The 17,262-nt window shown below is 41.2% G+C and overlaps 1 protein-coding gene across 1 annotated transcript; it reads left to right on the top strand.

The window, feature by feature from the left end:
• The first annotated feature begins 101 nt into the window (after nt 1-101).
• LOC100675731 (zinc finger protein 432-like) lies at nt 102-16,482 on the top strand. The gene is made up of 7 exons (XM_064294151.1): nt 102-3,686; nt 4,208-5,008; nt 6,340-6,419; nt 6,911-7,125; nt 8,499-8,625; nt 8,902-8,997; nt 14,399-16,482. Exons 4-7 carry the CDS (start codon nt 7,111-7,113, stop codon nt 16,360-16,362), a joined length of 2,202 nt encoding a protein of 733 aa, XP_064150221.1. The 5' UTR covers nt 102-3,686; nt 4,208-5,008; nt 6,340-6,419; nt 6,911-7,110; the 3' UTR covers nt 16,363-16,482.
• The last annotated feature ends 780 nt before the right edge of the window (nt 16,483-17,262 follow it).

Below are 17,262 nucleotides of genomic sequence, written 5' to 3' on the forward strand. Positions count from 1 at the left end.
GCACAAAAACTAACTCAAAATGGATCAAAGACCTAAATACAATATCTAAAACAATAAAGGTCATGGGAGAAAAAATAGGGATAACGCTAGGAGCCCTAATACATGGCATAAACAGTACACAGAACATTACTAACAATGCACAGACACCAGAAGAGAAACCAGATACCTGGGAGCTCCTAAAAATCAAACATTCATGTTCATCCAAAGACTTCACCTACACACTAGGAAAGAGTTTTTGGCTACAGCAAATCCGATCAGCGGCTGATCTCTAAAACCTACATGAGACTGCCAAATCTCAACAACAAAAAGGCAACCCAGTTAAAAAATGGGCAAAGGATATGAGCAGGCACTTCACCAGAGAAGACATTCAGGCTGCTAACAGATACAAGAGGAAATGCTCACGATCATTAGACATTAGAGAAATGCAAATCAAAACCACAATGAGATACCATCTCACCCCAACAAGGCTGGCATCAATCCAAAAAACACAAAATAATAAATGTTGCAGAGGTTGTGGAGAGACTGAACACTTATACACTGCTGGTGGGAATGTAAAATGGTACAAACACTTTGGAAATCGATTTGGCGCTTCCTTAAAAAGCTAGAAATAGAATTACCATATGATCCTGCAATCCCACTTCTTGGAATATATCCTAGAGAAATAAGAGCCTTTACACGAACAGATATATGCACACCCATGTTTATTGCAGCACTGTTTACAATAGCAAAAAGATGGAAGCAACCAAGGTGCCCATCAACAGATGAATGGATAAATTATGGTATATTCACATAATGGAATACTACAAAACAAGAATAATGATGAATCTGTGAAACATAACATGGAAGAATCTGGAAGGCATTATGCTGAGTGAAATTAGTTGCAAAAGGACAAATATTGTATGAGACCACTATTATAAAACTCAAGAAAAGGTTTAAACAGAGAAGAAAATATTATTTGATAGTTACGAGGGTGGGGAGGGAGAGAGGGGGTATTCACTAGATAGTAGACAAGAACTATTTTGGGTGAAAGGAACGACAACACACAATACAGGAGAGGTCAGCACAACTGGACTAAACCAAAAGCAAAGAAGTTTCCTAAATATAACCAAATGCTTCGAAGGCCAGAGTAGCAGGGACAGAGATCTGGGGACCATGGTTTCAGGGGACATCTAGGTCAATTGGCATAACAAAATGTATTAAGAAAATGTTCTGCATCCCACTTTGGTGAGTGGCGTCTGGGGTCTTAAACACTAGCAAATGACCATCTAAGATACATCAATTGGTCTCAACCCACCTGAAGCAAAGAAGAATGAAGAACTCCAAAGACACAAGGTAAATACGAGCCCAAGAGACAGAAAGGGCTACATAAACCAGAGACTACATCAGCCTGAGACCAGGAGAACTAGACGGTGCCCTGACAGGGAACACAACAGAGAATCCCTGGTGGAGCAGGAGAGCAGTGGGATGCAGACCTCAAATTCTCATAAAAAGACCAGACTTAATGGTCTGACTGAGACTAGAAGGACCCTGGAGGTCATGGTCCCCAGGCCTTCTGTTAGCCCAAGACTGGAACCATTCCCAAAGCCAACTCTTCAGACAGGGATTGGACTGGACTATAAGACAGAAAATGATACTGGTGAGGAGTGAGCTTCTTGGCTCAAGTGGACACATGAGACTATGTGGGCAGCTCCTGTCTGGAGGGGAGATGAGAAGGCAGAGGGGGTCAGGAGCTGGTTGAATGGACACAGGGAATACAGGGTGGAGAGGAGGAGTGTGCTGTCTCATTAGGGGGAGAGCATCTAGGGATACATAGCAAGGCATGTGTAAGTTTTTGTATGAGAGACTGACTTGATTTGTAAACTTTCATTTAAAAAGCACAATAAAAAAAAAAGCTGGAAATCAGGCAATTAATAAAGGTATTGTTCTTATTAGTCCTAGTGAGAAGAGAAGGAGGAATTGAGGATATAGGTGTGTCCAACTTTAATTATAAATCTGTAGCTTGATTACAAGGGCTGTCACGCACTGAGGCAAGGGTTTCCCATGGAGCAGTTTCATCTTTTGAATAAAACTTTGGTTGTAGAGTCACTTGTAGGGACCAGTGAGGTGGCAAATTCAACAGCAATTCAGAGAAATGAGGTGAAGCAAAGAGGACAGAAAAAAGAGTGATCCAAGAGCCATTTTTGAAATGCCGTCAACAGGGGAAGTGGTTCAACATGTGAACTTTTGGCATTTTCTATTCAACCTCCAATACCCTGTATTTCAGATAATCCCCCAAATCTCCATTCCTAACTGTTTGTGCAATGACTTCTGGCTGAGACATGGAATGAATGAGAAGTTGAGGGCAGTGGTGGTTCAGCGGTAGAATTCTCCCCTTTCATGTGGGAGGTCCTGTTTCCATTCCCAGCTCATGCATGTCAAAGGCGGCCACCATCTTGTCATTCATATAGCGTAATTGTGGCCCACCAGGAATCCAGACACTTTTAGTGCCTTTCTGGTCTTCCAGGCCATCCAAGACTTGAGACTTTAGTTGCCATTGAGTGGATATTTGACTCATAAAGGCCCCATGTGACAGAATAGAGCTAGCTGCCCCTGGTAGTCACTTCTGAAAAAATTGACCAGTGAAAACCTTATGAATAGCAGCAGAACATTGTCTCGTATAGTGCTGGAAGATGAGCCCCTCAGGTTGGAAGGCACTCGAAATATGACTGTGGAAGAGATGCCTCCTCAAAGTAGAGTCGACCTTAATGACGTTGATGGCGTTAAGCTTTCGGGAACCTTCATTTGCTGATATGGCACGACTCAAAATGAACAGAAACAGCTGCAAACATCCATTAATAATCAGAACATAGGATGTACAAAGTATGAATCCAGGAAAATTGGAAGTTGTCAAAAATGAACTAGAACACATAAAAATCGATATCCTAGGCATTAGTGAGCTGAAATGAATTGGTATTAGCCATTTGACTTGGACAATCATATGATCCACTATGCTAGGAATGACGAATTGAAGAGGAATGGCATCACAGTAATCCTGAGAAAGAACATGTCAAGATCTATTCCAAAGTACTTATCCTTAAGCCTCAAAGGAAGACCAGTTAATATCACTGTTTTCAAATTTACGTACCAACCACTAATCCCGATAAAGAAATTGAAGATTTTTACCCGCTTCTGCAGTCTGGAATTTTGGGTAGCATCTGACCCATTAAGCCCTTAACCACTGTACCACAAAAAGAAAAAAAAAGAAGGAAGGGGTGGGGGGAACCTCTGCCTTCTGTACGGCTGATTTTCAAATATGGCCGCCTCCAGTAACACACATCTAGATGGGCGCAGACATATCACCGCTGAAGGCCGTGCTGGAAATGACCTTGCCGGTGCTCTTTCCAGAAACTCTGGTAGCGTAGTTGTTAAGTGCTAAGGCCGCTAGCCAAAGGGTTGGTAGTTCCAATCCGCCAGGCCCTCCTTGTATACTCTATGGGGCAGTTCTACTCTGCCCTATAGGGTCGGTAGGAGTCGGAATCGACTGGACGGCACTGGGTTTGGTTTTGGGGCTCTTTCTAAAGTCCCAGACGCTCGCCGGCCTCCGTAGGAGTACAGGGATTCTGCGCCGGGGGAGCGGAAAAGTCGAGGCGCTTCACGGAAGTAAATGCAACTTTTTCGAACGCCTTGTGATTTAGGAGAGAAAACAGGTCAGTGTATGCTTTGTCCTTGGAAGAGGGCCAGGGCGGTTTGTGGTCGTGGTGACATGGAGTTTCTCAGGCGAGCGCCGTGGTGGAGGTGTTTGAGGCGTAGCAGGTGGGAGTCCGGTTCCTTTGGGATCAGACATTGGGTGAGCGCCTTTGTACAAGGATTAAGGCTGTCCCGACTGTCAGGGTACGGGGTCTTTGCGGATCACTCTGCTTGTAAGGAATGGAGGTGGCATTTACGATGAATGCGGTGTCTGGTTCGGGTTCTGGATTTAATGTGGGGCTCAGCGAAGTTGGAACCGGTGTTGGACATCATAAGCGTGTCTGTCTAGGTTTCCCCTTAATAAGGGCGTGAGGGTGCTCAGTGTCTGTACCAAAGAGGCTGGTGAGGACGAAGCTTTGGAAGCCCAGGACCCCAGGAACCTCGGCTGCTGGGACAGAAGGCGGTATATTCCCTAGACAGTAGTTGGAAAGCCTTGGTTTAATCAGATATTTTCATAATACATATTTTACCTCTTATCCAGTACTTGGCTGACTACTGACAGAGGGACTAATCCACCACGCTGCCCATCGGTCTAGGGTTGCCTTTCGCGCTGCAAAAGTAGAAGTGAGTCGTTGTGTGGGAGACCTTATGAACTGCAGAGCTTCACGTACGTGCCCGCTTTTTGCTGTGCTGACCGAGAATCGCTATTTTGTTGATTATTTATCCTCTGGCAAGGTGTGCCGTGTTCCAGTTTATTAGTAAGTCCTTATGGGTCCGGTTCCAGTTCCGATTGGTAGTGTTAAGAATAGCATGGAGTTGAGCAGTTCTACCCAAGTATGTACGTAAAAGCATTCAACTACTAGCCGGTAGGTTGGAGGTTCGGACCTACCCAGAGGAGCCTCATGTTTCAGGCTGCTGGTCTGTTCTGAAAGGTCACAACATTGAAAACACTATGGAGCGGTTCTGTTCTGCACACATGGGGTCACCATGAGTCAGAATCAGCTCCACCTAACAACAACAAAAACAACAGGTGTGTAGAAAATCTGCTCCTTGCTTCCTGGGGGACTCTTTTGTCTGAAATAGGCGATTCCTTCAATCCCCTTTTCCATATAGATGAAAATAACCTAATTTTTTGTCTGTCATTGTAATGTTTCTGTTTGAGCTGTATCATGATGCACTGGCTCTGTTCTTCAATACAAAATAGATAAGTAGGTTGGTAGTTTCTCGTACATCTTTGTTTTGTTGCCTGTTCATAAAATTCATTTGCTGTATTGTCTTTCCAGGAAGTGGAATCATAAAATCATCAATTCATCCAGGACTTCAAATTTAATAACATAACGAGGTTTGTAGTATTGTTTGTTGATTTTATCTGGGTCATTTCTCCTGTTAATTCCTTATGTTCTTTTTTTGTGCCATTTCATCTTTTGATCCATCTTGCTATGAATGTTTATATTTTCTTGGTCTTATCACAGAACAAGCTTTAGGTATTTCTGGGCTCTTCATTTTGCTTTTGGTGTTTTTGGGCTCTTTCGTTCCTTTCATTTTTCTAAATTTATCTTTTAAAAAATTATAACTGGTATATATACATGTAACTAACCACTGCCCAAAAGAAGAAATAGAACATTGCCAGCACCCAAGTGGTGCCTTGTCCCAATCATATCCCAACCTCACACTCTAAGGTTATTACCATTCTGCTCTCTGTAGCAAGTACTTCCAGGTTTTTCCTTATAGTTTTCCCGCATACTTAATTATTCCTGATCATCATAACTTTTTTAAAATGGTAATTTATCATGTTTTCAGTGACGGTTTACACAACAGTTTAGGCTCTCATTCAACAATTTCTACACAAGTTGTTCAGTGGCATTGCTTACATTCTTAACAGTGTGTGAACCTCTCATTTCTGTTTTCGTTGTTCCATTTCCATTAATCTAATTTCTCTGATCAATATTATTTATTTAGTTTTGCCTCTTTTCAACTGAGTATAAATGGAGTTGTGTACAGTCAATTTTTTTTAAATCAGGGTTGGTTTGCTCAATATTATATTTGGGAGAGTCACGCATGTTGTTACACACAGGTGTTTTTACTTTGTAATAAGAATTGGCAAACTTTGTGAATGGTTACATAGTAAACATTTTAGGCTTTTCAGGCTGTATAAATTCTCTCACATAGAATTGCATGCTGCTTTGCTTTTTTTTTTTTAGCAACCCTTTAAAAAATATACAAGGGGTTCTTAGCTTGCAGTCTGGCCAAAGGTTTTGGTTGCTCTGTAGCATTCCATTGTTTCAATATAGAGCATTTTTTTCTCTTATTAATGTACACTTTGATTGTTTGAAGTTTGGACTACTACACATGCTCCTTTGAAAACATTGGTGCATGTCTTGTTGTTCAAATGTGCACTCATTATGGGGGGATATATATCCACTAGCTCTCGGGTGCTAACCAATAGGTTGGTGGTTCGAACACACTAATGGCTCTGCAGGAGAAAGGTGTGGCAGTTCGCTTCCATAAAGATTACAGCCTTGGGAAGTCTGTGGGACAGTTGTATGTCCTATAGAGTTGCATGCAACGAGCTAGAATCGAATCAACGACAATGGGTGTTTGGCTTTACACCTCAGACTCAAATTAACTTCTACCCAAAAAAAAAAAAAATTTTTTTTTTTTTTTTTCCAGTAGATGGTGCATAAGAGTTGTCTAAAGTGGTTCTTTCACTTTACAGTTCCTCCAGGAGAATAGTCTTCACAGTGATTTATGTGGTATGTGTAAAATGTGTCCATATCCTAATGTAAAGTTGGAAACCCTGGTGGTGTAGTGGTTAAGTGCTATGGCTGTTAACCAAAAGGTCAGCCGCTCTAATCTACCAGGTGCTCCTTGGAAACTCTTGGGGACAGTTCTACTTTGTGAAGATCTATAGAACTCTGATAATGTAAAGTTTTCTTCCTAAAGCTTTATTGATTTGCCATTCTCATGGAGAGTCATAGCTGACCCTGAATTGATAATTTTATATGTTATGAGGTAGATATATTTGATTGCCCAAATGCCATTGTTTTGAAAAGACATCTTTTGCTCATATCTCTGCAAATTCTGAATCTTAGGTTTTATTGCCCAGGAGTATAAAATGTTCTGGGGCAAGAAATAAAGTGACAGTCATCAGTATTGGGGACCTTGTGTTAGGATGAGTGCCAGGAGCAGTGACAGCATCTGGGCCCAGAGGTACGGTACCACTCACATTGAATTTTCCCTGCAGCTTACAGGTCCTGACTCCCCAGCAGCAAGAGGATCACTTGAAGGAAGGAGGAAGAGGCTGCATGATTTTCATATTGTCGTTTCTGGGAACAACCTTCACAGGAAACTGAGATTTTTGAGTAGATATTTAGAGCTGATCCAGAAAAGACTAAGACAGAGCATCCCAGTTGCTGGCCGGCCGTGTCTCAAGAACAAAAGAAAATGATCGAGGCCCAGGTGATTTTGGTTGGTTTTAGGCTTTCCTTTGTTCCGTAGTGGATTTGTAGAGACCTATAAAATATCATTTCAGTTCATCTGAAAAATATACATTTGGAAATGTAGGAACTGGAGAAAATAAACTTAGACTCTAACTTCAACATTCAGCAACATAGGATCAGAAATATACACATTTCATAGGATTAACGCTAAAGTACTTACTTGATTATGGGCAGGATTTAGTTCCACGAGGGTCTTATATCCTCACTGTGTGTTGCCCAGAGGCAGCCCTCACTGACTTGCCACGTGGGCTTCCCCAACATGGCAGCTGGCTTCATTAAAACCAGCCACACAGAAGTAACATCTAATATATATCCTAATCACAGAATGACATTCCATCACCTTTGCCACGTTCTGTTAGATAGGAGGAAGTTAGTAGGCCAACCCATACTCAAGGAAAGGAGACTGTACAAAGGTGTGAAGGTGACCATGGGGCGGTGGTGGAATCTGCCTACCACAGGTCTTTCACTCAGTAAAAAATTATTTTTGAGTTCATAGATGTTTCAATACTGCTTTTCCTTTACACCATTTTCTCTTTGTGAAGTTATGGATAGTTGTATGTAAGACTTCTTATTTTGTTCATTTTTACTAACCTCTCCTATATGTTCTCTCTCTCTTTCTCTGCTATATTCTGCTATAGTTTCTTCAACTGTTCATTACTGTTGACAAATCATCTGTTTAGGGTATTTGATATGCTGTTGTCTGTTAATATACATACACATGTTTGAGTATATCTTTTTGTGTTTGCATATTATTTATTTTTCCAAAATGGGCCTAATCATCTTGTGACTTGTTCTTTAGACTTTTTGGATAGTTTTTTTCATTCCTTTCCACATATCATACACACTTATTCAATGCGTACTTTCTTGTAATTCTGACGTCTGGCATCTTTTCACCGTAATTCTGATATTGGCTGTGAAGACTCATGTTGAATGTAGGAATATATTTTATTCTCCCGATGTCACTAGCATTTATTTATCTCCTAGCAAATAGGTGGTCAGATACACACAGCCATATGTACACATGTATTTACATACACTCATGTATATATACATGTATACAGATACATATCCATTCGTGTGTATATGTTTTTGTGTGTGAACGTGATATTTCTGGCTTACAATTTCACTGCTACACTTTATAGAAACATCTCATTTGATGAATGGTTGGATGGCTGAATACAAATATAGAATATTTTGTTAGGTTTTAAAAAAACACTAGGCATATCAACGTAGCAGTCTGTATAGAAGAAATGAGCAGAACTACTGTCCCGAAATTTTACTCACATCATCCAAAAGGAGATAATTTCATTAAACAGAACCCTGTTAATATAGGAATCACTGGCATTCGAGGATGTGGCTGTGAAGTTCACCTGGGAGGAGTGGCAACTTCTAGACCCTGCTCAGAAGAACCTATACTGGGACGTGATGTTGGAGAACTTCAGCAACCTGGTGTCCATGGGTGAGGACAGCTTCCCTGTGTCAGTCAGAATGCCCTGCCATTAGCCTTTCCTTTATTAGGTGCTGAAACCTTTGGAGTGCCTGTGGGTCTCTGAAGTGGTAGATTCTCAATCTGTTCTCTGGCCCTAGACAAGTGGGCATATTCTCCCTACTCCTGAGAGAAAAATCTTTACCTCATATGTTTGAAAATTGTTTTGTCCCATATGTAACATTCTCCAGTCATCACAAAGCTGAGGCTAATTTGGTATGTCTAAGTCTTGTCATTTTCCGTGAACAGGGTATCAAGTTACCACACCAGATGCACTCTCCAGGTTGGAAAGAGAAGAACTGCCATGGAATATATTAGATGAAATTAATAGTCAAAACATTTCAGGTGAGCGAGCAAAAACCACCAAGTGGGTTGGCTGTGGAGGTCACATTCTAGTCGAGTCATACAGCTGTGAGGGGTGTCTGAGGATACATTAACAGACCTCCACGTATCCCTCTCCCCATTTGAGACCTCGTTTTCTTTGTAGGAATTTAGAGAAAAATACACCCCTCTATCTCTTCTGAGAAAGGATCCCTTTTTGTTTGATCAATACTTTGATATTTTTGGTAGTTTTCTTCTTCCTAGGATTTTCAAATCTTTGCCATCTTCATATCCTCTTATAATGTCCTAGTAGTGACTAAAGTCCTCTCACTTCAGGATGAGGAGAGAGAATTACTGTCAGCACAAAGCTGATTCTTATGAGGTTAAGGTCAGACGTACCGCCACTCTCCAACTTCTGTCTGACACCAGCCATTCTCCCCACGGTTCGATAGTTGCAATGGCTACACAGAACTCACATGCAATACTTCCAGTTAGGTGGTTTATTAAGCAAGTAACGAGGTAGAACATGGGATCAGGATTAACAGGCTACAACTTGCAATCAGGATCAGGGAGCATGTGGGCAAAGACTGGAAGTCTTCCCTGAAGTGGAGAGCACATCCCTCCCTTCTTCAGTGTAGGACACCTCTTCTTGGCCATGCAAGTAAGCAGGCCTTTCTCTCTGTCATGAATGTTTCCTCAGACCTCGCAGGTCTTCTCTTGGCTGTGCACGTCTCCCGTCACCCTTGCAGGCCTCTCTGCTGTCGGCCTTCCTGCCACTGGCCTTTCCATTGCAAGCTGACCCAAGTCAGTGTAGCAGCTTTCAGCACTCTTAGCTGTATTCCTAGCAGCAGGTTTCTGCCGTCACCACCGACTCTGCTGCAGGGCCCCTTCTGGGCCTGTTGTCACTGGCTCTGCCGCAGCGCCTCCTACAGGCCTCTCACAGTCTTCAGTGTTGCAGCCCTTGACCTTTTTGCAGCTGTTTTATGAAGTTCCTTGTCTCCTCTCTCTGTGTTTCTTCTCTCTTGTAACCTCTCTTGCCTTTTTTCTTTTTTCTGAAACCTCTGTGGGGTTAGCTGCCTATATCAGTAAACTGCTTGTTAATCTTAAGGCATGGCCTTCCCCACAAAGCCAGGAATTGGCCAGTCCCCCCTGTACCATATCTGCTTCATGTGCATAGCCTTTAATCACTTCATTTCCATAGTCTGTAGCATATTGACCAATCCCTGGAAGGTGCATAAAATTGACCAGTCACAGGTGAGGCTGTAGCCAAGGACCGACAAAAACCATCAAACCATGAAGTTGTTTACTGCCTACCCGGGAAATGTTAATCAATCTGGACAAAAGTAACAAACCCTCTGAGGTAGATAACTAGGGCAAAGGTAACTCGTCAATGCTTAGGAGAAAAATCTCTCAAGCTGTTTTTCCAAAGAAAGCAAAAGCCATATAATGGAACTCACTTCACCACACCTCTCACCGCCCTTGCTATGAAATTCCACCTTTCAGTCCTCTCTCCAGAGAGAGAACTTTGAATTCCTAACTGTCCTCTGAGTAAGGCACCTTCGTCCGCTTTTGTTTAATACTGATTTTCCTTCCTTACATCCAAACCCACCTTGGATATTGTGCCCCACAGTGAACTGTCTCTCACTGTGTGTTTATCTGCTTCCTGAGCTTCACTTTTTCTCTATTCTGAGGTTCTCCAAAATTTGTAATTTCCATTCATTTCTTTGTTCTCCTAACCCCTTAAAGTTTCCCTCAGTCTACTAAGTGAAGCTCCTTCTGTTTCCTAGAGGACACTGAAACTGCCATCTTCCTTGATATTGTCCGACATAGAGTTTTTTCTATATATTTTACTCATCTTGATGATAATTCTCCTATGAGTTCCCAATATATGCAAGGAACTACATCATCTCTCCGCCAAGAAAATCCCTGTCAGTACATGTAAAAATGGCGTGGAGTCAGTATCTGACCTCTAACTTCACAAGGGGGAGGGAGAATCAAGAGAACAAGCCAAGGTTGATTCCTATGACACGGAGGTCAGACATGCCTCCTCTCCCCACTATTTACCAACTCTGACATGGGCCGTCCCTCCCACAGCACTTTCTATTTCTGTGCTGGGTTCGATAATTCATTGAAATGGTCACATAGAACTCACAGACGATATTTATGATTTTGGGGTTTATTAGGGAAGGAACATTTACAATTCAGGTTCAGTAACACTCAGGATACAGTTCTTCCATGAGGACAGCCTCTTCCCAGCTTTGCTCACAGAGACGTGTGTCCCTGGCCCTCTGCTTCTGCCCAAAGGCACTCATCTTTCTCCCTCCATGGGCTGGGAAGCTCACTGTGCGGTCTTTCCTTCCAGTCTCTCCCGCCACTGCTTCTGTGCCATCGATTCTAGCTGTCTTCAGGGTTAAAGCTCACTCCATGTCTCCTGGGTCCAGGAGCTTCTCAGTGCAGGAATCCCAGGTCTAAAGGATGTGCTCTCTACTCCTGGCTGTTCTTCCTTAGTGGTGGTAGGATCCTCTCTTTACCATCTCAGGGTACCTCATTTTAAGCCCAGCAGAATGGCAAAACTGACCAGTGCCTTGGTGGGCCATGATTACCCTATTTGCACAGTCCCGCCCGGTCACCCGGGTGGGAGTTACAAGACCATGGTGAGAAAGGCCACACAAAAGCGATCCGCTGCACAGTAGTACATCTAAAATCCGAGCCATCTCAGCAGTTACCTTGACTGTGCCCTACCTGCAGGGCTCTCTGCTTTAAAGGTCTGTGCTAGTCCTAGTAATTTCTTACTAGAGAAAACATTTTTAACACCCTGCATTCTCAGTTCCTGTATTATCCAGATCATAATTCGTGTCTACGTCAATTTAATACCATTATATATTTACTAATTCTGATCATTTTCCTAGTTCTCTGTAAATGTTATCACTGTATTTACTTCACTTCCTCAGGAAACTTCTTCAGTTCCAAAGCTTTAAAGGTGAGAGTGGTTAAAACCTTGGTATTCATCTTTTTTTTTAATGTACATTATACCCGAACATGATCTTTTTGTGTTATCTGTTCTTATTTATATTTGTGTTCTCTGTCCATATTAATATACTGAATTTGTCCATGTGTTATCTCTAGTCAAGACTTTTCTCAAGATTTATGCATCCTTCTGAGTTCTTCATTTTTTTACTTGGATATGTCGTTACCACCTTAAAGTTGATATGCTATAAGAATGTTTGCTTGAGCATTCTTTTCTTCAGTGATATCCTTCACCTCATTAAAAGACAGTACTACCCCATGGCTCAATCTAAATACTTAGCAGCAACACTTGATTCCTCGCTTTCCTTACCACACCCCAGTGCTCTAACCCAAGCAACAGTGAAACCATCAGTAAACCTTCTCTTCCTCCAAAATGTATCCTCATTTCTTCCATCTCTTCCCACACTCTCTTTCATACCACTTTTCACAATTTCCACCTACTTTTCTTTCTTTTTTATTGTGGTGAAAATACAATAAAACATACAGCAAGTCAACAATTTTTACATGTATAATATAGTGACATTGATTACATTCTTCAAGTTGTGCAACTGTTCTCGGTATCGTTTTTCAAAATTATCCCACTGTGAGGAACATGCATTGGTAACGACTAATTATTTTTTTGTTTTTATATCTTTTATTATTTTGTACATGTGAAATCATAGAGTATTTGTCCTTTAGGACTGTGTTATTTCGCTTGTTGTAGTTGTTAGGTGCCATCGAGTATGTTCAACTCATAGTGACAGTGTGTACAACAGAACGAAACACTGCCCGGTACTGCACCATCCTCACCATTGTCGTTATGCTTGAGCCCACTGTTGCACCCACTGTGTCAGTCCATCTCGTTGAGGGTCTTCCTCATTTTTGCTGACCCTCTACTTTACCAAGCATGATGTCCTTCTCTAAGGACTGATCCCTCCTGATAACGTGTCCAAAGTACATGAAGTGTAGTTTCACCATCCTTCCTTCTAAGGAGCATCTGGTCATACTTCTTCCGTGACAGATTTGTTCATTCTTCTGGCAGTCTCTGGTATATTCAATATTCTTCACCAGTACTACAATTCAAAGGCGTTGATTCTTCTTCGTTCTTCCTTATTTATTGTCCAGCTTTCACATGTATATGAGGCCATTGAAAACACCATGGCTTGGGTCAGGTGCACCTTAGTCTTCAAGGTGACACCTTTGCTTTTCAACACTTTAAAGAGATCATTTGCAGCAGATTTGTCCAGTGCGATGCATCATTTGATTTCTCGAGTGCTGCTTCTGTGCATATTGATTGTGGATCCAGATAAAATGAAATCCTAGACAACTTCAATCTTTTCCCCATTTATCGTGATGTTGCTTATTGGTCCGGTTGTGAGGATTTTTGTTTTCTTTATGTTGAGGTGTAATCCATACTGAAGGGTGTGGTCTTTGATCTTCACCAGTAAGTGCTTTAAGTTCTCTTCACTTTCAGCAAGCAAGGTTGTGTCATCTGCATAAAATGGGTTGTTAATGAGTCTTCCTCCAATCCTGATGCCGTGTTCTTCTTCATATAGTCCAGCTTCTTGGATAATTTGCTCAGCATACAGATTGAACAGGTGTGGTGAAAGGATACAACTCTGATGCATACTTTTCCTGACTTGAAACCACACAGTATCCCCTTGTTCTGTTTGAACGACTACCTCTTCATTTATGTATTGGTTCCTCATGAGCACAATTAAGTGTTCCGGAATTCTCATTCTTTGTAATGTTATCCATCATTTGTTTTGATGCACTTTCGCTTAGCATAATGTTTTCTAGGTTTATCCATGTTGTGGCACGCATCAGGACTTCATCGTATAGCTACTTGCTTTATGTCTTTCCTTGCTTATTTTAGTGGTTTTATCAAACTTCAGTGTTGGCTTTGTAAACATAAGGAATATGTTTGTGTGTCCTCAACACCTTTACTGTGCATGTGGAAAAATTGTTTTGTCCCAAACATAACATTCTGCATTCTTCACAAACGCAAATATGTCTGGTGCATAGTTGTCGTTCAGTAAGGTTTTGTGGAATAAACGAGTCTGTTGTTCACCAGTTTGGATCAGGTAGCCCTCCAGCCTTTTTGGTCTGCTGTTTACAGTGACTTGCTTGTATTTTACAGTCTCTGAATATTTTACAAGGCTTGATTTAGGAAGCAGCCAAATCTGTATTTCTTCACTATGTATTATCTAAACTTGTCTCTACCCTGTCTGCTTTTACTGTTTGGGTTGTGTATGTTTTTGTCTTTTTACCAGCCTTTAAGGAACATTAAGCTTGGACTTTTATTTACACTGATATCACAGGGTTGTCACTAAAGAGCCATCTCACATCAAGGCATTTTTAAGTCACCTTTATTACTAATTGAGATAATGGAAGGATTCATTACTTTCTTCTTTTGTAGAAATCCGGAAAGTTGTTGATCATCTGCCTGAGCACCTACGAAATGAAAGCAGGGTGAATAGATTGGAACGATGCCAGGAACATAATACATGGGAAAATATTTTTCATCAGCGTAGAAGTCATTTTTCTTTAAGGCAAAATCATAATATATTTGACTTAGATGAAGAATCTTTGAAATCAAATTTAACTTTAATTGACCAAAGCAGAAGCTATGAAGTAAAGAACTCTGCTGAGTTTAATAGAGATGAAAAAACCTTTCTCCATGCCAGCCATGAGCAATTTCATACTGAAATAAAATTCCCTCAGAGTCAAAAATCCAACAGCACTAAGTCTAAAATCATTAAGCATCAGAACACTCACAAAATAGAGAAACCACATGTATGTAGTGAATGTGGGAAAGCCTTCATCAGGAAATCTTGGCTCATTAGTCATCAGATCATTCATTCAGGAGAGAGACCCCATAGGGGTTATTCATGTGGGGAAGCCTTCTCCAGAAAGTTTAAGCTTACTGAACATCATCAGAGAAAACATGGAGGAGAAGAATTTTTGGAATGCATGGGACGTGGTAAAGCTTTTCTCAAGAAATCACAGCTGAATACACATCGGAAGATTCATACAGATGAAAAATGGTATAAATGCAGTGAGTGTGGAAAAGGCTTTACCTGGAAGAGAAATCTCATTAGTCATCAGCGAATTCATACTGAAGAGAAGCCCTACATGTGCAGTGAATGTGGAAAAGGCTTTATTCGTAAAGGGAATCTCATTATTCATCAGCGAATTCATACTGGAGAGAAACCCTACGTATGTGGTCAATGTGGAAAAGGCTTCATGTGGAAAGGAAACCTCGTTCTTCATCAGCGAATTCATACTGGAGAGAAATCTTACATATGCATTGAATGTGGAAAAGGCTTCATAAAGAAGGGAGATTTCATTATTCATCAGAGAACTCATACTGGAGAGAAACCCTATGCGTGCAGTGAATGTGGAAAAGGCTTCAGCCAGAAGGGAAATCTCATTATTCATCAGCGAATTCATAGTGGAGAGAAACCCTACATATGCGCTGAATGTGGAAAAGGCTTCATACAGAAGAGAGATTTCATTATTCATCAGCGAATTCATACTGGAGAGAAACCCTATGCATGTGGTGAATGTGGAAAAGACTTCATCCGGAAGCAATATCTCATCATCCATCAGCGAATTCATAGTGGAGAAAAACCCTATGTATGCACTGATTGTGGAAAACGCTTCATACAGAAAAGAGATTTCGTTATTCATCAGCGAACTCATACTGGAGAGAAACCCTACGTATGCGGTCAATGTGGAAAAGGCTTTATCCGTAAGGGGCATCTCATTATTCATCAGCGAATCCATAGTGGAGAGAAACCCTACATATGCACCAAATGTGGAAAGGGCTTCATCCAGAAGCGAAAGCTCATTGTTCATCAGCGAAGTCATAGTGGAGAGAAACCCTACATATGCACTGAATGTGGGAAAGGCTTCATACAGAAGAGAGATTACGATATTCATCAGCGAATTCATACTGGGGAGAAACTCTATATATGTAGGGAATGTGGAAAAGCCTTCACCCGGAAGGGAAATCTCACTATTCATCAGCGAATTCATACTGGAGAGAAGCCCTATATATGCAGTGAATGTGGAAAAGGCTTCATCCAAAAGGGAAATCTTATTATTCATCAGCGAATTCATAGTGGAGAGAAACCCTACATATGCACTGAATGTGGAAAAGGCTTCAACCAGAAAGGAAGCCTCATTACTCATCAGCGAATTCATACTGGAGAGAAACCCTATGTATGTGGCAAATGTGGTAAAGGCTTCAGAAAAAAGTCACACCTCATAACACATCAGAGATTTCACACAGAAAGAGTCACCTTGCATGCAGTATATGTGGACAGTCTTATTCTCAGGAGTCAAGTTTCATCGAACATCAAAAAATTCACACAGTAGAAAAACCCTTCCAATGCAGTGAATGTGGGAAAGCCTTTCCCATGAAGCAAACACTCACTGTACATCAAAGATCTCATACAGGAGAGAGACCGTATGACTGCAGTGAGTGTGGAAAAACATTTCCTTACATGTATAGTCTTGCTTCACATAGCAGAATACATACAAGAAAGGAATGTATAGATTCAGGCATAGAGAAAGATGCTTCCGCAGCTCATCACAGCTCATCACATACCAGTGATTTCAAGCAGAATAAAAACCCTGTTAAAACAATGACTGCAAATGCCTTCTGTGGTAGCTCAGACATTGGTAAACATGAGTGGGCTTCTGTCACATAGGAGCGTATTCCTTGTGGGTCAGCCTAGTGGCAGATCTGAAACCTCAGGAGAGAACAGAATTTGTACTGCAGAGAAATCTTATGAATGCAATGAATATGGAAGTGCCTTCAGTGATCACATTACATCTCATTTTATGTCACAAAAAATGTGTAGGATAACCCCATATACATTCACTGAGGAATTGAGTTGAGCAAAAATTTCTGCCTAATTGTTTGGCAATGAAATGTATCCTTAGGGAAATTATTTGAATGCAGAGACTGATATTGATCTTTCATAAAGATGTTCATTGATATCGAGACATAATCTGATGTTAATCCAAATATGTACACATTGATTGCTCTGTTGTGCAAATTAAATGGATGAAAGTTTGAGTTCATCTTAGTGGAGGAAATAAATAGTGCATTTTAAAAATAAAAGGTCATCAGTAGCTGGTATGTTGTTACAGTTGAAAAACCACACAGGAGGTGGTTGGTGGGAAAGGGGCAACACTGGATTGGTGGGAATTGTGGCACATATATATCAGTTCAGTTTTCCCAGCTTAGTGTGAAGCTCTCATTGAAAACCA

Source organism: Loxodonta africana, chromosome 11, assembly GCF_030014295.1.
Source record: "Loxodonta africana isolate mLoxAfr1 chromosome 11, mLoxAfr1.hap2, whole genome shotgun sequence".
In the NCBI taxonomy this organism is placed as follows: Eukaryota; Metazoa; Chordata; class Mammalia; order Proboscidea; family Elephantidae; genus Loxodonta; species Loxodonta africana.

What these genes read in the sequence shown, in the direction of transcription:
- LOC100675731 (XM_064294151.1), top strand. An exon ending in CAGCAACCTGGTGTCCATGG is followed by an intron (nt 8,626 to 8,901) that starts GTGAGGACAGCT and finishes TTCCGTGAACAG; the next exon opens with GGTATCAAGTTACCACACCA. An exon ending in TAATAGTCAAAACATTTCAG is followed by an intron (nt 8,998 to 14,398) that starts GTGAGCGAGCAA and finishes CTTCTTTTGTAG; the next exon opens with AAATCCGGAAAGTTGTTGAT.